The sequence below is a fragment of the Ochotona curzoniae genome, unplaced genomic scaffold (assembly GCF_017591425.1).
Source record: "Ochotona curzoniae isolate NIBS_2020 unplaced genomic scaffold, NIBS_Ocur_1.0 scaffold_4701, whole genome shotgun sequence".
Lineage (NCBI taxonomy): Eukaryota > Metazoa > Chordata > Mammalia > Lagomorpha > Ochotonidae > Ochotona > Ochotona curzoniae.
The window spans coordinates 82,243,380-82,259,716 of NW_024467122.1; the positions used below are offsets into that span (position 1 = coordinate 82,243,380).

Here is a 16,337-nt window from a genome sequence, read left to right on the forward strand (position 1 = left end):
CAAGGCCACCAGCAGCCTACATGGTTGGCAGGAGGCCAGGGATTCCAAGGTACTTCCCTCCTCCATCCACTCTTTCTGGTAAGCTGTTCTGTTAAAAACAACTTCAGGATGTGGGCAGGTCACACGGTGCCAGCCAGAGAAATGTGTGACCTTAAGCTGATTGGCTAGGCTTGTCATGCATGATATGTACTTATACCCATCCTATAGAATTGCTATTGCTCCCCTGAGGATTGTTTTTCTTGCCCCATCCTATATAATAAGCATGTGCATGATTGCCAATAAATGAAGACATTCAGTATACCTGTGTGGTGACTTCTCTGTAAAGACCACCACAGCTGTACCATCTTACCTGTGTGGGGGTGGTGTATGGCTGCCACTCCCACACTTGGCATCCAGCTCCCTGCTTGCGGCCTGGGAAAGCAGTTGAGGATAGCCCAGACTCTTGGGACCCTGCACCTGCGTGGGAGACCTGGAGGAAGCTCTTAGCTTCAGATCAGCTCAGCTCCAGCGACCATTTGGGGAGTGAACCAGTGGATGGAAGAGCTCTCTGTCTCTCCTACTCTTTCTGTAACTGCTTTTCAAATAAATAAATGTTTTTTTTTTTAAAGAAAGGAATGCAGTCCAGGTCTCCCCACCATTGCTCCAGCCCCTTCCACTTCTCCTGGACAAAGTGTTTGCTGGTGGTGAAATCTCTGCCAAGGTCTTACCGCCTGGTGTCACCAGGCTAGGGAGCAGACTCCCCCAAGACATCTTCCTTGAGGGACGACAGGGAGGGTGAGACCGTTGGTAAAGTAATTGGGGTGAAGTAAGACTTGGGCTGTTTCCAAGATGTGCTTCTGAGGTCTCCAGAATAGCTGCCTTTGTTTGCCTTGGGCCCCTATCAAACACTTAGGCTAGCGTCTGTCTCCTTGCCTAACAGAGCATCCCTACGCTAACGCCATCAGCGACCGGCTGACTGTGCTCATCTGGCAAGCCAGCTCACTTCTGGGGATCTGCAGAAACTACTGCAAGAGAGACATGCCTAAGCCACCACTCTCCAAGCAAGCAGTGCAAATCTTGACTTCCAAGAGGAAGAGGCCACGCCCCCCAGGCCAGGTCCGCAGTTTGGTCCTCCCAGCGCTCGGGGGCGCTGTGCGACTGCAGAATCCAGTGCAGGAGGGCGCCGGTGAAACCGGAAGCGGCGGCGGGCGGCAGGGCGGGGCCGGCGAGTGAGGGGCTGGCTGGCGGCTGACCGGGCTGGCCGCGCCCCCTTGTCAAGCCAGAGCCATGCTGGGCAGGTCCGGCTACCGGGCGCTGCCGCTGGGGGATTTTGACCGTTTCCAGCAGTCGAGCTTCGGCTTTCTGGGCTCACAGAAAGGCTGCTGGTCACCGGAGCGGGGCGGCGTGGGGCCGGGAGCTGGTGAGTGGGCCGTCCAGCATGCATGCATGCATGCCCGGGCTCCCTCTGCTTCCCAGGAATCGCCCTGGAGGAGGGCTCCCGAGGGCAGAGGGTAGCTCCGCCAGTGTTTGATGAAGATGCATGAAGGCAGGGTGTGCCCTGGAGGCCTGCCTCGCCCTCCTGGGAGAGTGGGGGGAGAGGCAGGTGCCTGTCAGCCTGGACACGGACCCTTCTCTGGACACTCTGGGTCTGCCTTGAGGAGTCCCCGAGCCCAGGGGGCTCCCTGGACAGGTGGATGCCAGGGCTGCCTGGCTGTCCAGTTGGGCTTCCTAGCCCTGTCCTCCACAAGCCTGGTGGACTGGATTGAAATGATTCTTGGTGGTAGAAACCCCTTTCCCCCCTGTGGGTTGCAGGTGGAGAAGAAATGGAGTGTCCCTGGCCGGGGCCAGGTGTGAGTAAGCAGGCAGGCAGGCAGCCATCTGCCTTGGGCAAGTGGGTCAGCCCCCCACTCGGTCCAGGCAGAGCAGCACCCTGTGTGTGGGTCTCAGACTCAGCACCATTGGTCAGTAGAGAATAAGGCTTGATAAGGGGTCGTTGGACCCTGGGGAGGAGAGCATCCCAGCTGTAACCTGCCTGAGGACAGGGACACTGCAGGCAAGGAACCACTTCCAGGTGGCCCTGAGCAGGGAGGACCCCCTGAAGGGGCTCTGGACCAGGCACCTGCTGGCATTCCCTAACTGCCTCTCCTCTGGCCCCCAGAGGTGCCCCAGAGCTGGCCCTCCTGCCTCTGCCACGGCCTGGTCAGCCTGCTGGGCTTCCTCCTGCTGCTGTTTACCTTTCCCATCTCCGGCTGGTTTGCCCTGAAGGTAAGGCCTCCTGACCCCACTTCCAGTGCCCGGGAGCCAGGAAGGCTCCCCACCCCAACTGGAGCCAGCCATGCCCATAGGTCCTGACTAGGTCACCCTCTTGGGGGGGGTTGTTCAGGGCCCAGTAGGTGGTGCCTGACTTAGGCCAAGAGGTGGCACAGAGGGGAGAAGGAAGGACAGAGGACGGGCTAGGGGTACCATTGGAGAGCCCAACCCCTTCCCTGGCTGACTCCGGGGACAGCTGGTCACCTGGCATGAGTCATGTGGAACTTCAAATAGAGTGTCTCCCAGGAGCCTGTTGGTTGTCGAGGCAAGGGACAGGCCCAGGAGGAGGGGCCCTGGATAGATGGATGGGTGGATGGGCATCTTTGGCCAGTCTGGGCTGATCACCTCCCGTCCCTGACTTGGCTGCCATGCACAGATTGTGCCCACCTATGAGCGCATGGTTGTTTTCCGGCTGGGCCGGCTCCGCACGCCCCAGGGACCGGGCATGGTCCTGCTGCTGCCCTTCATCGACTCCTTCCAGAGGGTGGACCTGCGCACCCGAGCCTTCAGCGTCCCTCCCTGCAAGGTCAGGGGCTTACCAGAGAGCAACCTTGGTGGAAGCGGTGGGGTCAGGGTGGGGTAGGGGAGGAGGTGGGAGGGTCCTGTGCAGCCCTCTAGTGTCCACTCCCACCCTGTAACACCAGCTGGCTTCCAAGGACGGGGCCCTGCTGTCCGTGGGCTCCGACGTGCAGTTCCACATTCGGGACCCAGTGTTGTCGGTGATGACCGTGAGGGACCTCAACACAGCCACCCGCATGACAGCCCAGAGCGCCATGACCAAGGCCCTGCTCAAGCGGCCGCTGCGGGAGATCCAAACGGAGAAGCTCAAGATCAGTGACCAGCTCCTGGTGAGGCAGCGCCCTGGCAAGGGGTGAACGGGGGCTGGCAGCGATACTGGGGCGTCTGCTTCCTTATGTGGCACCCTCAGAGTGTGGCCAGAGCCTGGGCATGGCTGGCTCAAGGCAGGTGAAGGGGGGGGCTGTACCCCTGGGAACCCCCAGAGCCATGCCTCTGCCTGCTGAGGCCCACACACCTCCCCTGCTGTGATGCCTCAGGATTCCTCCAGGGGCCCTACCCTCCGAGGCCGGAAGTACCAGGCAGGCAGGGGGCGTCTCTGTGGTTTTCTGTTTTTCTATTTCCCTTCTTGGATTTTTCTTGCATTTGAGAGAGAGAGAGACAGGCAATCAAAGAATCTTCCATCCGTTGCTTCACTCCCTGCGAGGACAAGAGCTGGGATTGAGCCGCGGAGTCAGGATTGCCATCTGGGTCTCTCACATGGGTGGCAGCGGCCCAAGGACAGGAGCCATCACCTGTTGCCTCCCCCCGGCGGGCATCAGCAGGAAGCTGGGTTGGAAGTGGAGGGACCAGGACTGGAGCCAGGCATTCGGCTGGGGACTGTCTTACCCTCTGTGACGAGCAGGGCAAAGGGCCTGGGGAATGTCCAGCTCTTTCTCAGCCTGCTGTTTGTGTGCATGTGTGTCTGTGTATGTCCATGTGTGTGTGTTGAAGGGCTGGGCCCATAAGCACCTTGCAACTCTGTGCTGCTGGCCAGGTGGAAGTGGTCACACACCGGCATGCCCAGCCCTGGCAGCCACACTCAGCCCTGCTGCCAGCATGTCCAGGGGTGGAGGGGTATGTGGAGGGACAAGCTTTCCCCAGGGGTGCTGGAACTCAAGGACAGGGAGGGAGTGAGGTCAGTGCCAGTCCTGGAGGTCCCTGCAGCCTCAAAGCACATGAACTGGCCAGTGGCCAGCTGGATGCAGTTCCTGGGCAGACCCAAGCTGTGGTCCCAGTGGCTCCCAGCATTTGGGCTTACAGTAGGGGCTCAAGAAACTGGAGGTGCAACGCCACCTCCTCCCTCTGGCTGCTCCCTCCCTCCCTCTACTTATTCTCTCTGCTTCCTGAAGAGATGTGTTCCCCAGGTACCTGCAGGCTTTCTCCCCTCCCCTGTCCTTCTAGAAGGTTCCCCTGCCTCTCCCAGATTTGTGGACCCGAGGCAGCTCACACCGTGGCCAGCCCACCCAGGGATCTCTGTCTCACTGGCCCACAGGTCCCTCACCTCCCCTGGGGACAGCCTTGGCCTCCCTCTCAGGTCACTGTCCTGGTCCTGCTGCTACTTCTCTCACCCTTTAGGACTCAGGGCCCCTTCCCACTCCCTCTGCTCCTGCACGGCCCCCCCCCATCTCTGCCCTCAGCTCCTCCAGCTGACCCGAGTGGCTCCCTTGTCCCCCACACCTCCCCACCTGTAGCTGGAAATGAACGACGTGACCAGAGCCTGGGGGCTGGAGGTAGACCGTGTGGAGCTGGCAGTGGAGTCAGTGCTCCAGCCGCCACAGGACAGCCCAGCCGGGCCCAGCCTAGACAGCACCCTCCAGCAGCTGGCCTTGCACATCCTGGGGGCAGGCACCCCTCCCCCGGGGCCAGGTGAGGACATGGCTCGGAAGGAGGGAGGCACACCCACGGTATAGCTGGCCAGAGCTAAGGTCACGGCTACAGGGCTCTGACTGCATCCCCTGGGAGGGCAGCCACAATTACAGGAAAGGCACTGGAAAGAACTTTGCATGGGAGGCTGGGTGGACGGGGGATGCCAGCCACAGTGTTTGGGGAGGGTTCAGGCAGAAGTGTAAAGGGCAGCAGAACAGGAAGAAGTACCACCGAGGCTTGGAGGGGATAGAAGAGGAACCTGCTCCCTGCCCAAAAGGCAACCCTGGCCTTGAGCACACTGTGACCCCACCCAACCCCGCCATGCTTTGCTCCCCAGAAGACACCCTGGAGATGGTGAGTGAAGTGGAACCGCCTGCCCCGCAGGCCCCGCAGGCCCCGCAGGCCCCCAGCTCCAGCCCCAGCCCCAAGCTGCCCGTGGCTGAGGGGTTGCTGGCTGCCCTGCAGCCCTTCCTGTCCGAGGCCCTGGTCAGCCAGGTCGGCGCCTGCTACCAGTTCAACATCGGCCTGCCGGGTGGCACCCAGAGCATCTACTTCCTCGACCTTAGCACAGGTAGGGTGCTCCACCTCCACCTCCACTGCCAGAGACTTTTCGGACCCACCCAGGTCCCTGCCCACTCCGGGGGTGAATCCTGGGTAGTCGGGCTCAGGGCCAGTCTTCAGGCCAGGTCTCTTCTAGCAGGGACCCAGAGCACATGGCTGGCTCTGTGCCGAACCCTGGGTGCCTTCCCACTTCACAGATGGGCAGCCTGAGGCACTGAGTGGTCAAAGAATGTGTGCCCTGCAGCTCGCCCAATGGGATATGCCAGAGCTGTCTCTCCCGTTCCTCCACAGGCCCAGGGAAGGTGGGGCGCGGTGTGCCCGATGGTGTGCCCGACGTGGTGGTGGAGATCACTGAGGCAGATCTGCGGGCCCTCTTGTGCAGGGAGTTACGGCCCCTGGGGGCTTACATGAGTGGGCGGCTGAAGGTGAAGGGTGACCTGGCGGTGGCCATGAAACTGGAGGCCGTGCTCAGGGCCCTCAAGTAGCAGCCCCAGCCACTGAGACCTGCAGCCCAGGCCCTGGGTCTGGATGCAAGCCACGGGGGCCTCCAGGAGGAGACGGCATCTGCCAATCGTTCTGCACCTTGGAGAGGCGACCGCCAGGAACTCTGAGCCCAGCCCGCCCACCTCACCAGCCTCCAGTGGTTCTCAGGGCCAGCTCTTGTCCTGCAGGACCTGGGAGGTGAGCCACGCCCACCCGCTGGCCACCTGACCGGACAGGTGGGAGGCACAGTACGTAGCCTGATGGCAACTGTCCCTGTGTGGGCATCTGAGACACAGGGCTAAGGCCCCGAACTCTGAGGGGCCCCAGGGGACCCCAGCTGGGGGTGGGTACGGGACAGAGTGGACACCCCGACGCCTCTTCCAGCGCTGTTTTGCATGCCCAACAAGCTGGCCAGGGCAGCATGTAGGAAGGCCCTGTGTTCCTGTGGAAACCTTGGATAAATAAATGTGGTCTGTACGACATGTGGCCAAGGAGGGAGGAGGAGGAAGGGAGAGTGGGCTTGGGGGCATGTTCAGAAGAGGGTCTGGGGCCAGGAGCAGCTTCACACCTGCCCAGCCCAGGCAGGCCAGGAGAGGGGCTGGGAACACGCACCAGGTGAAGAACAGCTCTTGCTTCCCAGAGTCGGGAATGCCAAAACCGCAGTGAGCCGTTCCCTTTCCTCCTGTGAGGGACAGCTGGCGCCGGGGCTCCCTAGGGAAGAGTTCTGAATTTTGTACAAGCCACATTGGCCATGAATGATTAAAAAAAAAAAACCAAAGAATTATGTATCTACTTATTTGAAAAGCAGAGTTATAGAGAGTGTGGGAGAGAGAGCTTCTGCCCTCTGATTCACTCCCCAAATGGCCGATGGACTAGTCTGAAACCAGGAGCTTTGTTTTTTAATTTTATTTATTTTTTGACATTCTTTACAAGGTTGATTAGGGCAAAAAGGTTCAAGGACTACAGGAAAGTGGGTAAGACTATTATTTTCACATTGTTTACGTCATGTATCTTGGGTAAAAGGGAAGATAAAGGGGGAAGCCTCACCCAGTCTCCCACCCATCCCAGGTCCCTGATGTGGGGCATGCTCCGAGGTTCTTGCTCAAGAGGTTTTGATAGTTCAGCAGTTATGAATTGCTGCAAATCTCGCCACTACAAGCACGATGAGGTCGTTGAAGAATCCACTGATTGACATAGTCCATCATAGAGTCTCCATTTGCCCAGTTTTTTGCTGCCAACACATGGCTGAGGTAGTTGACTGACTTGTTCTGTCCTCTGTCTTTTCTTGGTTAGGGTTCTGAGTCCAGCAGTCCGATTGGGGAGATCCCCAAAGAAACTTTGTCTGATGTGTTCCCAAACCAGATTCTTGTGTGTACTAGCAAGTACAGGGCCCGGCACAGTCCATCACCCATCACCCCAATCAGCTGGTGGTTGCAATTGCTGGGTTAGTTCTGCTTCCAGACCTGTCTTCCACTGGAACCAATGGGTGTTGCAGTGCAGCCCGATTCTGCCCAGCACACACTCGGCCCTCACATAAACCAGTGGGAGCTGCAGCCTAGTCTCCCACCCTATCCTGGTTTGCCAGTATGTGTAGCAAACTAGTCCAGTCTGTCCCACATCCCATTCAGCCTTCATACATGTCAATGGACATTGAAGCCTAGTTCAACCTAACCTGCCTCACTATCCAGCCCACCCACATACTGGTGCGTACCTTTCTGTCTAGCCAGCCCAGCCCCCTGTCCTGGTTTTCGTGCCCTTCAGTGGGAGTTGTAACTCAAGATGGAGGATCCCACTATTTCCTAGGCCACTCCCACTCCCAGAGTATGCACTCTCCAGGTGGTTTTGTGGTTTAACTTGACAGAATGAGCCCCCAGTGCCAGCTTCTGCCAGCTGATGATGCGGCTAAGCCCAACCAACACTCACCCACTCTAATTTTTGCTTGCACCAGTAGGAACAGTCAGCCCAGCCTGGCTTTTCCCTGATCTAGTCCACATGAGGCCCACAGGTGTTGTAGCCCTGCCTAGTCTGGTCTGCCCCCATCCCAGCTCATGCTCTCCAGTGGGAGTAGCCGTCCGGCAGGGGGCCTTCCTTATTCCTCCTGCCAGCTCCACACCCTCCCTTCCTGGTTCTCACGTATGCTGGTTGGGCACTGCGGTCACATCTGGTACAGGTCACCTCACCTTGGCATTTTGTATTGTGCACTGGTTTTTGTCGTGACCGAACCTGGCTCGACCCACACTCTTGTTCTGGTGCTTGGATTTGCCAGTGGATGATGTGAACTGATTCAGCCTGGTCTGCCCCCAACCCCTGCCAATTGTATGCCAGTGGGTAACTTTCCATGGCCTATTCTGGGCTGTTTCCTATCATGCTTCTTGCACTCACCTGCCGGGTCTGTGTCCTGCCAGAGAAGTTGCCCAGGCTCCTCCATCAGAATCTCTCCCATTGCCAGACCTCGTGCATAGCCAGTGGATCCATGGGCCAGCCCTGCTTAGTCCACCTCCTTCCCATCAGGAACATTGGCTTTTCCTGACTGGCCTTCAACCCAGTCTGGGTCTTACTGTTGTATGTTTCAGCCCAGCCATGGCTGGTCCACACCCACATGCAGCTCACACATGGCTCAGTAGGGTGAAGCCAGGAGCTTCTTCCAGGTCTTTCCCAGTCTTCCATGTGGATGCAGGGTCCCAAGCATTTGGGCCATCCTCTTCTCTCTCCCCAGACACCTTAACAGGGAGTCAGGTTGGAAGTGGAACAGCTGGGACTCGATCCAGTACTTCCGTACTGGAACATCTGAGTGGCAAGTGGGGGCTTCATGCACTGTGCCACCACACTGGCAGCAGTCTGTTGGTTGTCACGGCTGGGTGTAGGATAGGACAGATGGTTGCAACTCTTGATGGACACCCGAGGGGTTTGCAGTCTGCGCTGCTGAGCTCTTCTGATGGCCACCGGACAAATCTCCGTGTGGACTCCTGCTTCTGTTCTCACAAGGACCCAGGTGTAGAACTGCATCCAATCCAGCAGGCATGGCCACCACCCGCCACGTCCATGTCCCACATCCACATGTGCTCCTGATCCAGCTCCCCGCACACGCATACCCCAGGAGGCAGCAGCAAGGGCTCAAGTTCTGGGGTTCCTGCCATGCATGCGGGAGAGCCAGATGGAAGTCCTGGCTCCTGGCCCAGCCCCAGCTGTTGAGGACATGTGAGGAATGCACCAGAGACTAGAAAAAAAAATCGGTGCATATTTCTCTGCCTTTCAGATAAAATTCACATTATTATTGCACTGGCCAGTATTGAAAGTGGGAGTTGTGTCAGATGCTCCTTAGCTGAGACAAACGGGAGAGAGGAAAAGGAGAAGGGATTGGGGTCCTGGAACTAGAGAAAGTAGGCAGAGACACAGTGACAAGGGGCGGGGGCCTTGGGACCCTGCCCCAGGCTCCAGATGTCTTTTGACTGACAATTTTTCTTTTCTTTTTTTTTTTTAAGATTTACTTATTTTTATTACAAAGTCAGATATACAGAGAGGAGGAGAGACAGAGAGGAAGATCTTCCATCCGATGATTCACTCCCCAAGTGAGCGCAACGGCCGATGCTATGCTGATCTGAAGCCAGGAGCCAGGAACCTCCTCCAGGTCTCCCGCATAGGTGCAGGATCCCAAGGCTTTGGCCCGTCCTCGACTGCTTTCCCAGGCCACAAGCAGGGAGCTGGATGGGAAGTGGAGCTGCCGGGATTAGAACTGGCGCCCATATGGAATCTCAGCGCGTTCAAGGTGAGGACTTTAGCTGCTAGGCCATGCTGCTGGGCCCAATTTTTCTTTTCTTTTTTAAGATTTCTTTTTACTGGAAAGGCAGATCAGATTTACAGAGAGAAAGAAAGAGGAAAAGATTATCCACTAATTCACTCCCCAAATGGCTACAATGGCTGGAACTGAGCCAATCCAAAGCCAGGAGCCAGGAGCTTCTTCCGGGTCTCCCATGTAGGTGCAGAGTCCCCAGATCTTGAACAATCCTCTACTGCCTCACAGGCCACAAACAGGGAGCTGAAAGGGAGGTGGAGCAGCCGGTATACGAACCGGCGCCCTTATGGGGATCCTGCTGCTTACAAGATGAGGAAAGCCATTGCACCAGGCCCTAAGGAAGGAAGCCATCACAATAAAACCCAACCACTGGGCTGCTCCTAGGGGTCTTAAAGGTAAGCCCTCTCTGCAGGCCTCCCCAGAAAAACAGTGCAGGGAAAGCAACGCGGGTTTGCCCTGGAGGCCGAGGTTGGGCTGTGTGGGTGGGTGGGTACTCGCTGCTGGCCAGGTTCACGGTTCCAGCTTCAAGGGATAACATCAGAGCATCTTCCAGACGGACAGAGCAGGACCAGGAGGCACAAGGCGGTGATGGGCACGTGGTCAGAAGGGACCACAGAGGCCCTCCCTAGAGTCTCACCGATGCTCAACCCCTCTCCCCAGGGGCTTCTGCTGGTGGGGTCTTCCCCAGAAGCTAGGCCATGGGGCTGGGGTCCCCACAGGATCCTGGCCAGACACCTGTATCCCACATTCCAGTGCTGTGCTTCCTTTCCTGGCTGCACTGCCCACCCCTGCTTCTCACTGATGCGCGCTCCAGGAAGACACAGGTGGTAGCTTGAGTAGTCGGGAGACCTGGGTTGAATGGCTACTGGTTTTGGCAAGAGGGTTCTGGGAGATTCTCTGTCCTTATCTGTCATTCAGAAAAGAAGCAAGGGAGGGAAAATGGGAGGAAGAGCTGGCTACAGATTACGCTCTACACTGCTGTGGTCGACATCCCACTGGCTACTGCTTTTCTCAAGATTTTTTTAAAAAGTTTATCCCTAGGCCCGACAGCGTGGCCTAGCGGCTAAAGTCCTCACCTTGAACGTGCCAGGAGGCGCCGGTTCTAATCCCGGCAGCTCCACTTCCCATCCAGCTCCCTGCTTGTGGCCCGGGAAAGCAGTCGAGGACGGCCCAAAGCCTTGGAACCCTGCACCCGCATAGGAGACCCAGAAGAAGTTCCTGGCTCCTGGCTCCGGACCAGCATAGCACTGGCCGTTGCGCTCACTTGGGGAGTGAATCATCGGACGGAAGATCTTCCTCTCTGTCTCTCCTCCTCTCTGTATATCTGACTTTCTAATAAATAAATAAATCTTAAAAAAAAAAAAAAAACAAAGAGGTTTATCCCGGCACAGGGATATGGGATGTGGTGTCCTAAGTGGCTATGCCGCAACACCAACCCCCTGGTATTGAAGGGGCTGATGCATGCTGACTACCTGAAGCCTAGCAGGGGCTGGGTAACTGTCACCTGCAGGAGTGACACCATGGGACCCCAGGAAGCCGTAAGATGGTGCACCCTTCAGACCCTGTCTCTGTGTAACTCAGTCTTTCAACTTAAAACAAAACCCTCCAGTGTCAATAACTGCATAAGAAGACGTGAACCCTGGGACAGCCTTCCTGGGGGTAGGGGTTGCAGGGCTTGCAGGCTGGGAGCCAGCCCAGGGCGCAGACAGGCGGGGTCCCCTCGGTGTAACCCCCAGCTGTATCAGCCCCACCCAGCGCCAGCCGACTCTCATTCCTCATCCAGGGTGTGTGGGACTTCAGCAAGACAAACTGTGTTCTGGGCCCTAAATCAAATCTTAACGGATCGGAAAACAATGGCATCACACAGAGTGCTCTCATCGGAATGACACGAGACTATAAGCCCATCTGGAAAATCCCCAGATACTTTGGAAATCAAACAACACCCCAAGTGAAGCCACTTTGGGGTTCAGGAGGGAAGTTAGGACAATTAGAAATATCTTCATTAAGTGAAAAGCAAAATGCAACATAACAATCACAGGGTGCAATTAAACCTCTGTGACCTTGTTCAGGAAATTGCTTCATTTCTTTTTTTAAAGCATTATTTATTTGAAAGACCGAGTTACACAGAAAGGGGAGAGAGAAAGAGAAATCTTCCATCAGATGGCCCACTCCCCTAAGGTCTGCAATGACTAGGGCTGGGCAGGCCAAAGCCAGGCACCGCTTTGGGTCTCCTACATGGTTTCAGGGCCAGGGACTTGGTCATCCTCCGCTATTTTCCCAGCTGCATTATCAGGGAGCTAGCTGGATCAGAAGTGGAGCAGCCGGGCCCAGCGCCGCAGCCTAGTGGCTAAGGTTCTCACTTTGCATGCCTGGGATTCCATATGGACATTTGTTCATATCCCAGCAGCCCTGTTTTCCATCCAGCTTCCTGCATGTGGCCTGGGAATGTTGAGGATGGCCCAAAGCCTTGGGACCCTGCACCTGCGTGGGAGACCTGGAAGAAGCTCCTGGCTTCGGATTGGCTCAGCTCCAGCCATTGCAGCCGCTTGGGGAGTGAACCATCAGATGGAAGATCTTCCTGTTCGTCTCTCCTCCTCTCTGTATATCTGACTTTCCAATAAAAAGAAGTAAATCTTAAAAAAAAGAAAAAGAAGTGGAGCAGTCAGGACACAATACAGATGCCAGCCTCCCAGGTGGCAGACTTACCTGCTGTGTCACACGCTGGCCCCTGGGTAGAGATTCCTCAGGACAAAAGGCACACTCCGTAAATAAAGAGGAAAAGGAAATGCTGGTAAAGTGGCTTTCCGTGAAATCAAAACCTTTTCTACAAGGCACTTCCAGCAAGACCATGGGAAAGGCAGCAAGCAGTGGGAAAATATTTGCAAACACAAAGCATAGCAGGATGGGGCTGAATCCTCTCTCTCCCAACTCGGTGGCGACAGGGCAGTTACATGGGGCCAAGGACTTGGGCCCCGGCGTCCTCAGGCCGGGGCTGGGACGGCCAACAAGCACACTGGTAGTCATTAGGGAGATGAAGATGAAAGCCAATGTGAGGGGCCAGCACTGTGTCACAGTAGGCTAAGCCTCAAGCCGCAGCACCAGCACTCCATCTGAGCACTAGTTCGAATCCCGGCTGCTCCGTTTCGCATTCAGCTCCCTGCTAATGCACCTGGGAAAGCAGTGGTAAATAGCTCAAGCCCCGGGGCCCTCGCACCCACACATGCGAGATCTGGATGAAGCTCCTGGCTCCTGGCTTCAGACCAGCCTACCTCTGGCTGTGGGGATATTTGGGGAGTGAACCAGCGGGTAAAAGATTACTCTTTCTCTGTCTCCTTTCTGTAGCTCTGCCTTTCAGATATAAATAAATAAATAAATATATATATATATATTTTTAAATAACCAAGAATAAATTTCAGATGTTCTCACCAGTATCTGAGGCAATGAGAATGCTAGCTTGGTCTTTTCATTGAACACCGTGTGGGTGAGTTACAGCATCAACATATCCTAGCAAGCTCTACAACTGACTCATCCGTATATCATGGAATGAACTTAAGAAACGCACGCGGAGAAAGGACAAAAGGCATGAGATTAGCCTAGGGACAGCAAGAGGAGCCCGGCACGGGGGCGGGGACATCAGTGTCGTGTACTTGGAGGGGGTGGTGTTCCACATGTGCGCCGTGGGGTGGGCAGATGGCTGCGTCTCAGGCTCTCGCTGCATGTAAACTGCCCCTGGACCCACCTCTGAGAAACGCCAAGAGAGGCCTTGGATCTGAACCAAGCTGACGTCACCCCTGCTGGACCAGCCGCTATTCCTGCAACAGTCCCATCCTACTCCCCCTGGTGGCCGCCACATGCAGGGACCTTCAGCGAGGGCAGGCCCCCTGCGCTGAGCCTGGAGCAAACACACAGTGGGATTTTTGGCTTATTTGCTTGGATGTTCTGGAGCCGCCCCGCAGGGGGAAGGCAGGGAGAGTGACCTCTGAGAGCAGAGCAAAGCAAGGTCAACAGCTCCCCCTAAGAGGCAAAGAAATGACAAATTATCAGCTGTGCAAATCAGGCAAGCAGCCATACCTCGCTCTGGGCCTCGGCTTTTTATTGTGTTTTTTGGTTGTGGACACACACACACGTGCATGCGCGCACACACACACACGAGACTCCCATGAAGTGGGGACGGTGTCCCCACAGCCCAGACACATCCAGTTGTCTAGTTCCAGGGCGGGCCTGGCCCAGTTCTGGGATGCAGAGGGCTGTGGTGCGTCACCTTGAGCAGGGAGTGGTCCCTGAGCCCGTCCCCACCCCCCAGGAGAGCCAGGAGTGACATTGGACATCCACACCAAGTGAGGCTTTGTCAGATGCAGGGGGAGGGTGTCATTGTCCCCCACCCTCCCACGGTGTCTGCCTGGGTAGTTGAAATCATCCTACAATGACCTTCCATTTCAGCCTGGGAGAACTCACGCTCAGATTGTCTTGGAAATTTGGGAGGCCGGCGCTGTGACGTGCTGGCTAAAGCCACCATCTGCAGTGTTATTAGCGTCCCATACATGGATGCCGATTCGAGTCCCTGCTCAGCTTCCATCTAGCTCCAGGCTGATTTGCACCCCAGAAGGCAGCCCAAGTTGCTGGACCCCTGCCACCCATGTGGTGGGAGACTTGGATGGAGTTCTAGGCTCCTGGCCCCGCCCGGACTATTGTGGATATTTGGGGGAGTGGACCAATGGATGGGAGCTTTCTTGTTCACTCTGATTTTTTTTTTAAAGATTTTTAAAATTTTTATTGGAAAGGCAGATACACAGAGAGGAGGAGAGACAGAGAGGAAGATCTTCTGTCGGATGGTTCACTCCCCAAGTGAGCGCAACAGCCAGAGTTGAGCCAATCCAGAGCCAGGAGCCAGAAGCTTCTTCTGAGTCTCCCACGTGGGTGCAGGGTCCCAAAGCTTTGGGCCATCCTCAATTGCTTTCCCAGGCCACAAGCAGGGAGCTGGATGGGAAGCGGGGCTGCTGGGATTTGAACCGGCGCCCATATGGGATCCCGGCCCTTTCAAGGCGAGGACCTTAGCCGCTATGCTATTGCACCAGGCCCTTCTCTTTGACTTTCAAATGAAATATGTAATTATTTAAAAACTGCCTCCTAGCCCCAATAAGCACTGGAATTAGCTTTCATATAAAGTTGAAATGTTTTTGCTTCAAAACCCAGGAGTCAGCACCCTTCCTCATCCTTCCTCTCACTGGCATTTTCTGGGCTTTGCTTTCTGCCCAGCCTGTTGGGGGAGAGGTACTCTGAGCAGGTGGGGGATATTAGGCCACTCCCAGGGCCAGAGGAAGGGGCACGGCATGGCTGAGGCAGGGCAAGGAGAGTCTGGGGGAGCTCCCAACCCTGGCCAACCCCCCAGAAGCCCCATTGAGATGGCTCTGCCAAGGAGGCTGGGGGCTGCTGTGGCAACCCAACCACCACCCGCATGTTATGGCTGTCTTACCCTCTCCAGCCAGTACCCGGATGGAAGCCCCTCCCCAGAGATCTCATCTCAGAGGGTCGTGCCAGCAGGTAGCCACTGGCCCGGGGTTGTTCTTGGGGACTGTGTCCCTGGAAGGGCCCTGGGTCTGGAGGGGACAGCTTGGCCCAGCCCCTACAGCCCCTCCATTGCTCCTGTGCTCTTGGTTCTTGCCCTCTGGGAGTTGGGTCCACAACTCCACTTCACAGGGTACCCTGAAACATGTGGCTTTGGCTGACCCCTGCTCCTTCATGCTGCCCTTGTTGCAGGCTCTGCCATCCCCAACCCCGCTCTGCTTCCTGGAATGGGGCCCCTCCCAGGGTTAGGGTTAAGGGCTCCTGGACCCTGACCGACCTGGCCTGCAGCAGTGGTGAGGCTGGGAGGCATGAGGAGTGGATGAGGGCTAGGGCATGGTGGGGTGGGGGTTGCTGTACACCCCTCCTGTCTGTTTCCCCAGGGAAATGCGCTTGGCTACCCCAGGGCCCTGCTGTGGGATGGGAGTCTCTCTGGATGATGGGGGTCCCGTCCTCGCATTTTGCAGACCAAAGGAGAGAAGGGTCTCTGAGCCCACCCAGGACCACACACAGGGCCCCAGAGTAGAAAACCCTCATTTTATTCAGCATGGCCAGGCAATCTCATTCCACGGTGGTCCAAATATAAAAGAAACAAACAAAAAAATAACACCAAAAGAAAATAAAAACCCAACCCAACGCTGCAGAGGGCAGGAGGCGCCTGGCTGGCACAGGCCCCATGGCCTCAGGGGCCCACCACAACTCCCTGAGGCCCGCAGGAAGGCGTGGCCTTCTCACTACCCCACCCCCACCTGGGGTGGGGGCTGGGCCCCTCGTGGAGACCTCCTGGGATGGGGAGAGATGGGCCTTCGGTCCCTGTGGGGATCAGGATCTGCAGAAACAAGATACAGGTCAAGGACTGGCTGCAAGGTCAGGGTCTCCCCATGCCTCCCCCCGCCCCACCCCACCTCACCCCGCTCCCAGCCCCTAGCCCAGGGTGGGGGTAGGCATGGGGGCCTTTAGCAAAACTACTGCTCTACTGTCTGCACATTCTTTACAAATTCTTCCTTATTATTTTTCCTGCTCAAAAACGTGATGGAAGCCCACAGGCGTCCTTGCTGGGAACTCTGTGTCCGGTTGGTCCAGCTTGCCTGCCCGCCTGTGGTCAGGGTCACTGGGACATACTAATGAGGCCTGGTTCTGGCCAAACACTTATGTAAAGAGCTCTGGGAGGAAGGACCCGGGCCGCCAGCCACTGCCCACAGGCCCCTGGGGACGGACAGGAGGA

The 16,337-nt window shown here is 56.7% G+C and overlaps 1 protein-coding gene across 5 annotated transcripts; it reads left to right on the forward strand.

The window, feature by feature from the left end:
- Nucleotides 1-1,238: 1,238 nt before the first annotated feature.
- Nucleotides 1,239-6,517, forward strand: STOML1 (stomatin like 1). Of its 5 annotated transcripts, none has more exons than XM_040969520.1 (7): nt 1,239-1,399; nt 2,138-2,244; nt 2,666-2,815; nt 2,934-3,137; nt 4,539-4,713; nt 5,051-5,284; nt 5,566-6,517. In XM_040969520.1, exons 1-7 carry the CDS (start codon nt 1,267-1,269, stop codon nt 5,757-5,759), a joined length of 1,197 nt encoding a protein of 398 aa, XP_040825454.1. In that variant the 5' UTR covers nt 1,239-1,266; the 3' UTR covers nt 5,760-6,517. The 5 variants fall into 5 exon arrangements, with proteins under 5 accessions (XP_040825454.1, XP_040825455.1, XP_040825458.1 ...); XM_040969521.1 differs by having other exon boundaries at nt 5,054-5,284; XM_040969524.1 differs by lacking the exon at nt 5,051-5,284.
- Nucleotides 6,518-16,337: the final 9,820 nt, after the last annotated feature.

Bases quoted from the DNA above. Each gene is read 5' to 3' on its own strand.
- STOML1 (XM_040969520.1), top strand. From the start codon at position 1,267: ATGCTGGGCAGGTCCGGCTACCGGGCGCTGCCGCTGGGGGATTTTGAC. The intron at 2,245-2,665 runs GTAAGGCCTCCT...TGCCATGCACAG, and splicing joins CCGGCTGGTTTGCCCTGAAG to ATTGTGCCCACCTATGAGCG. The intron at 2,816-2,933 runs GTCAGGGGCTTA...CTGTAACACCAG, and splicing joins TCAGCGTCCCTCCCTGCAAG to CTGGCTTCCAAGGACGGGGC.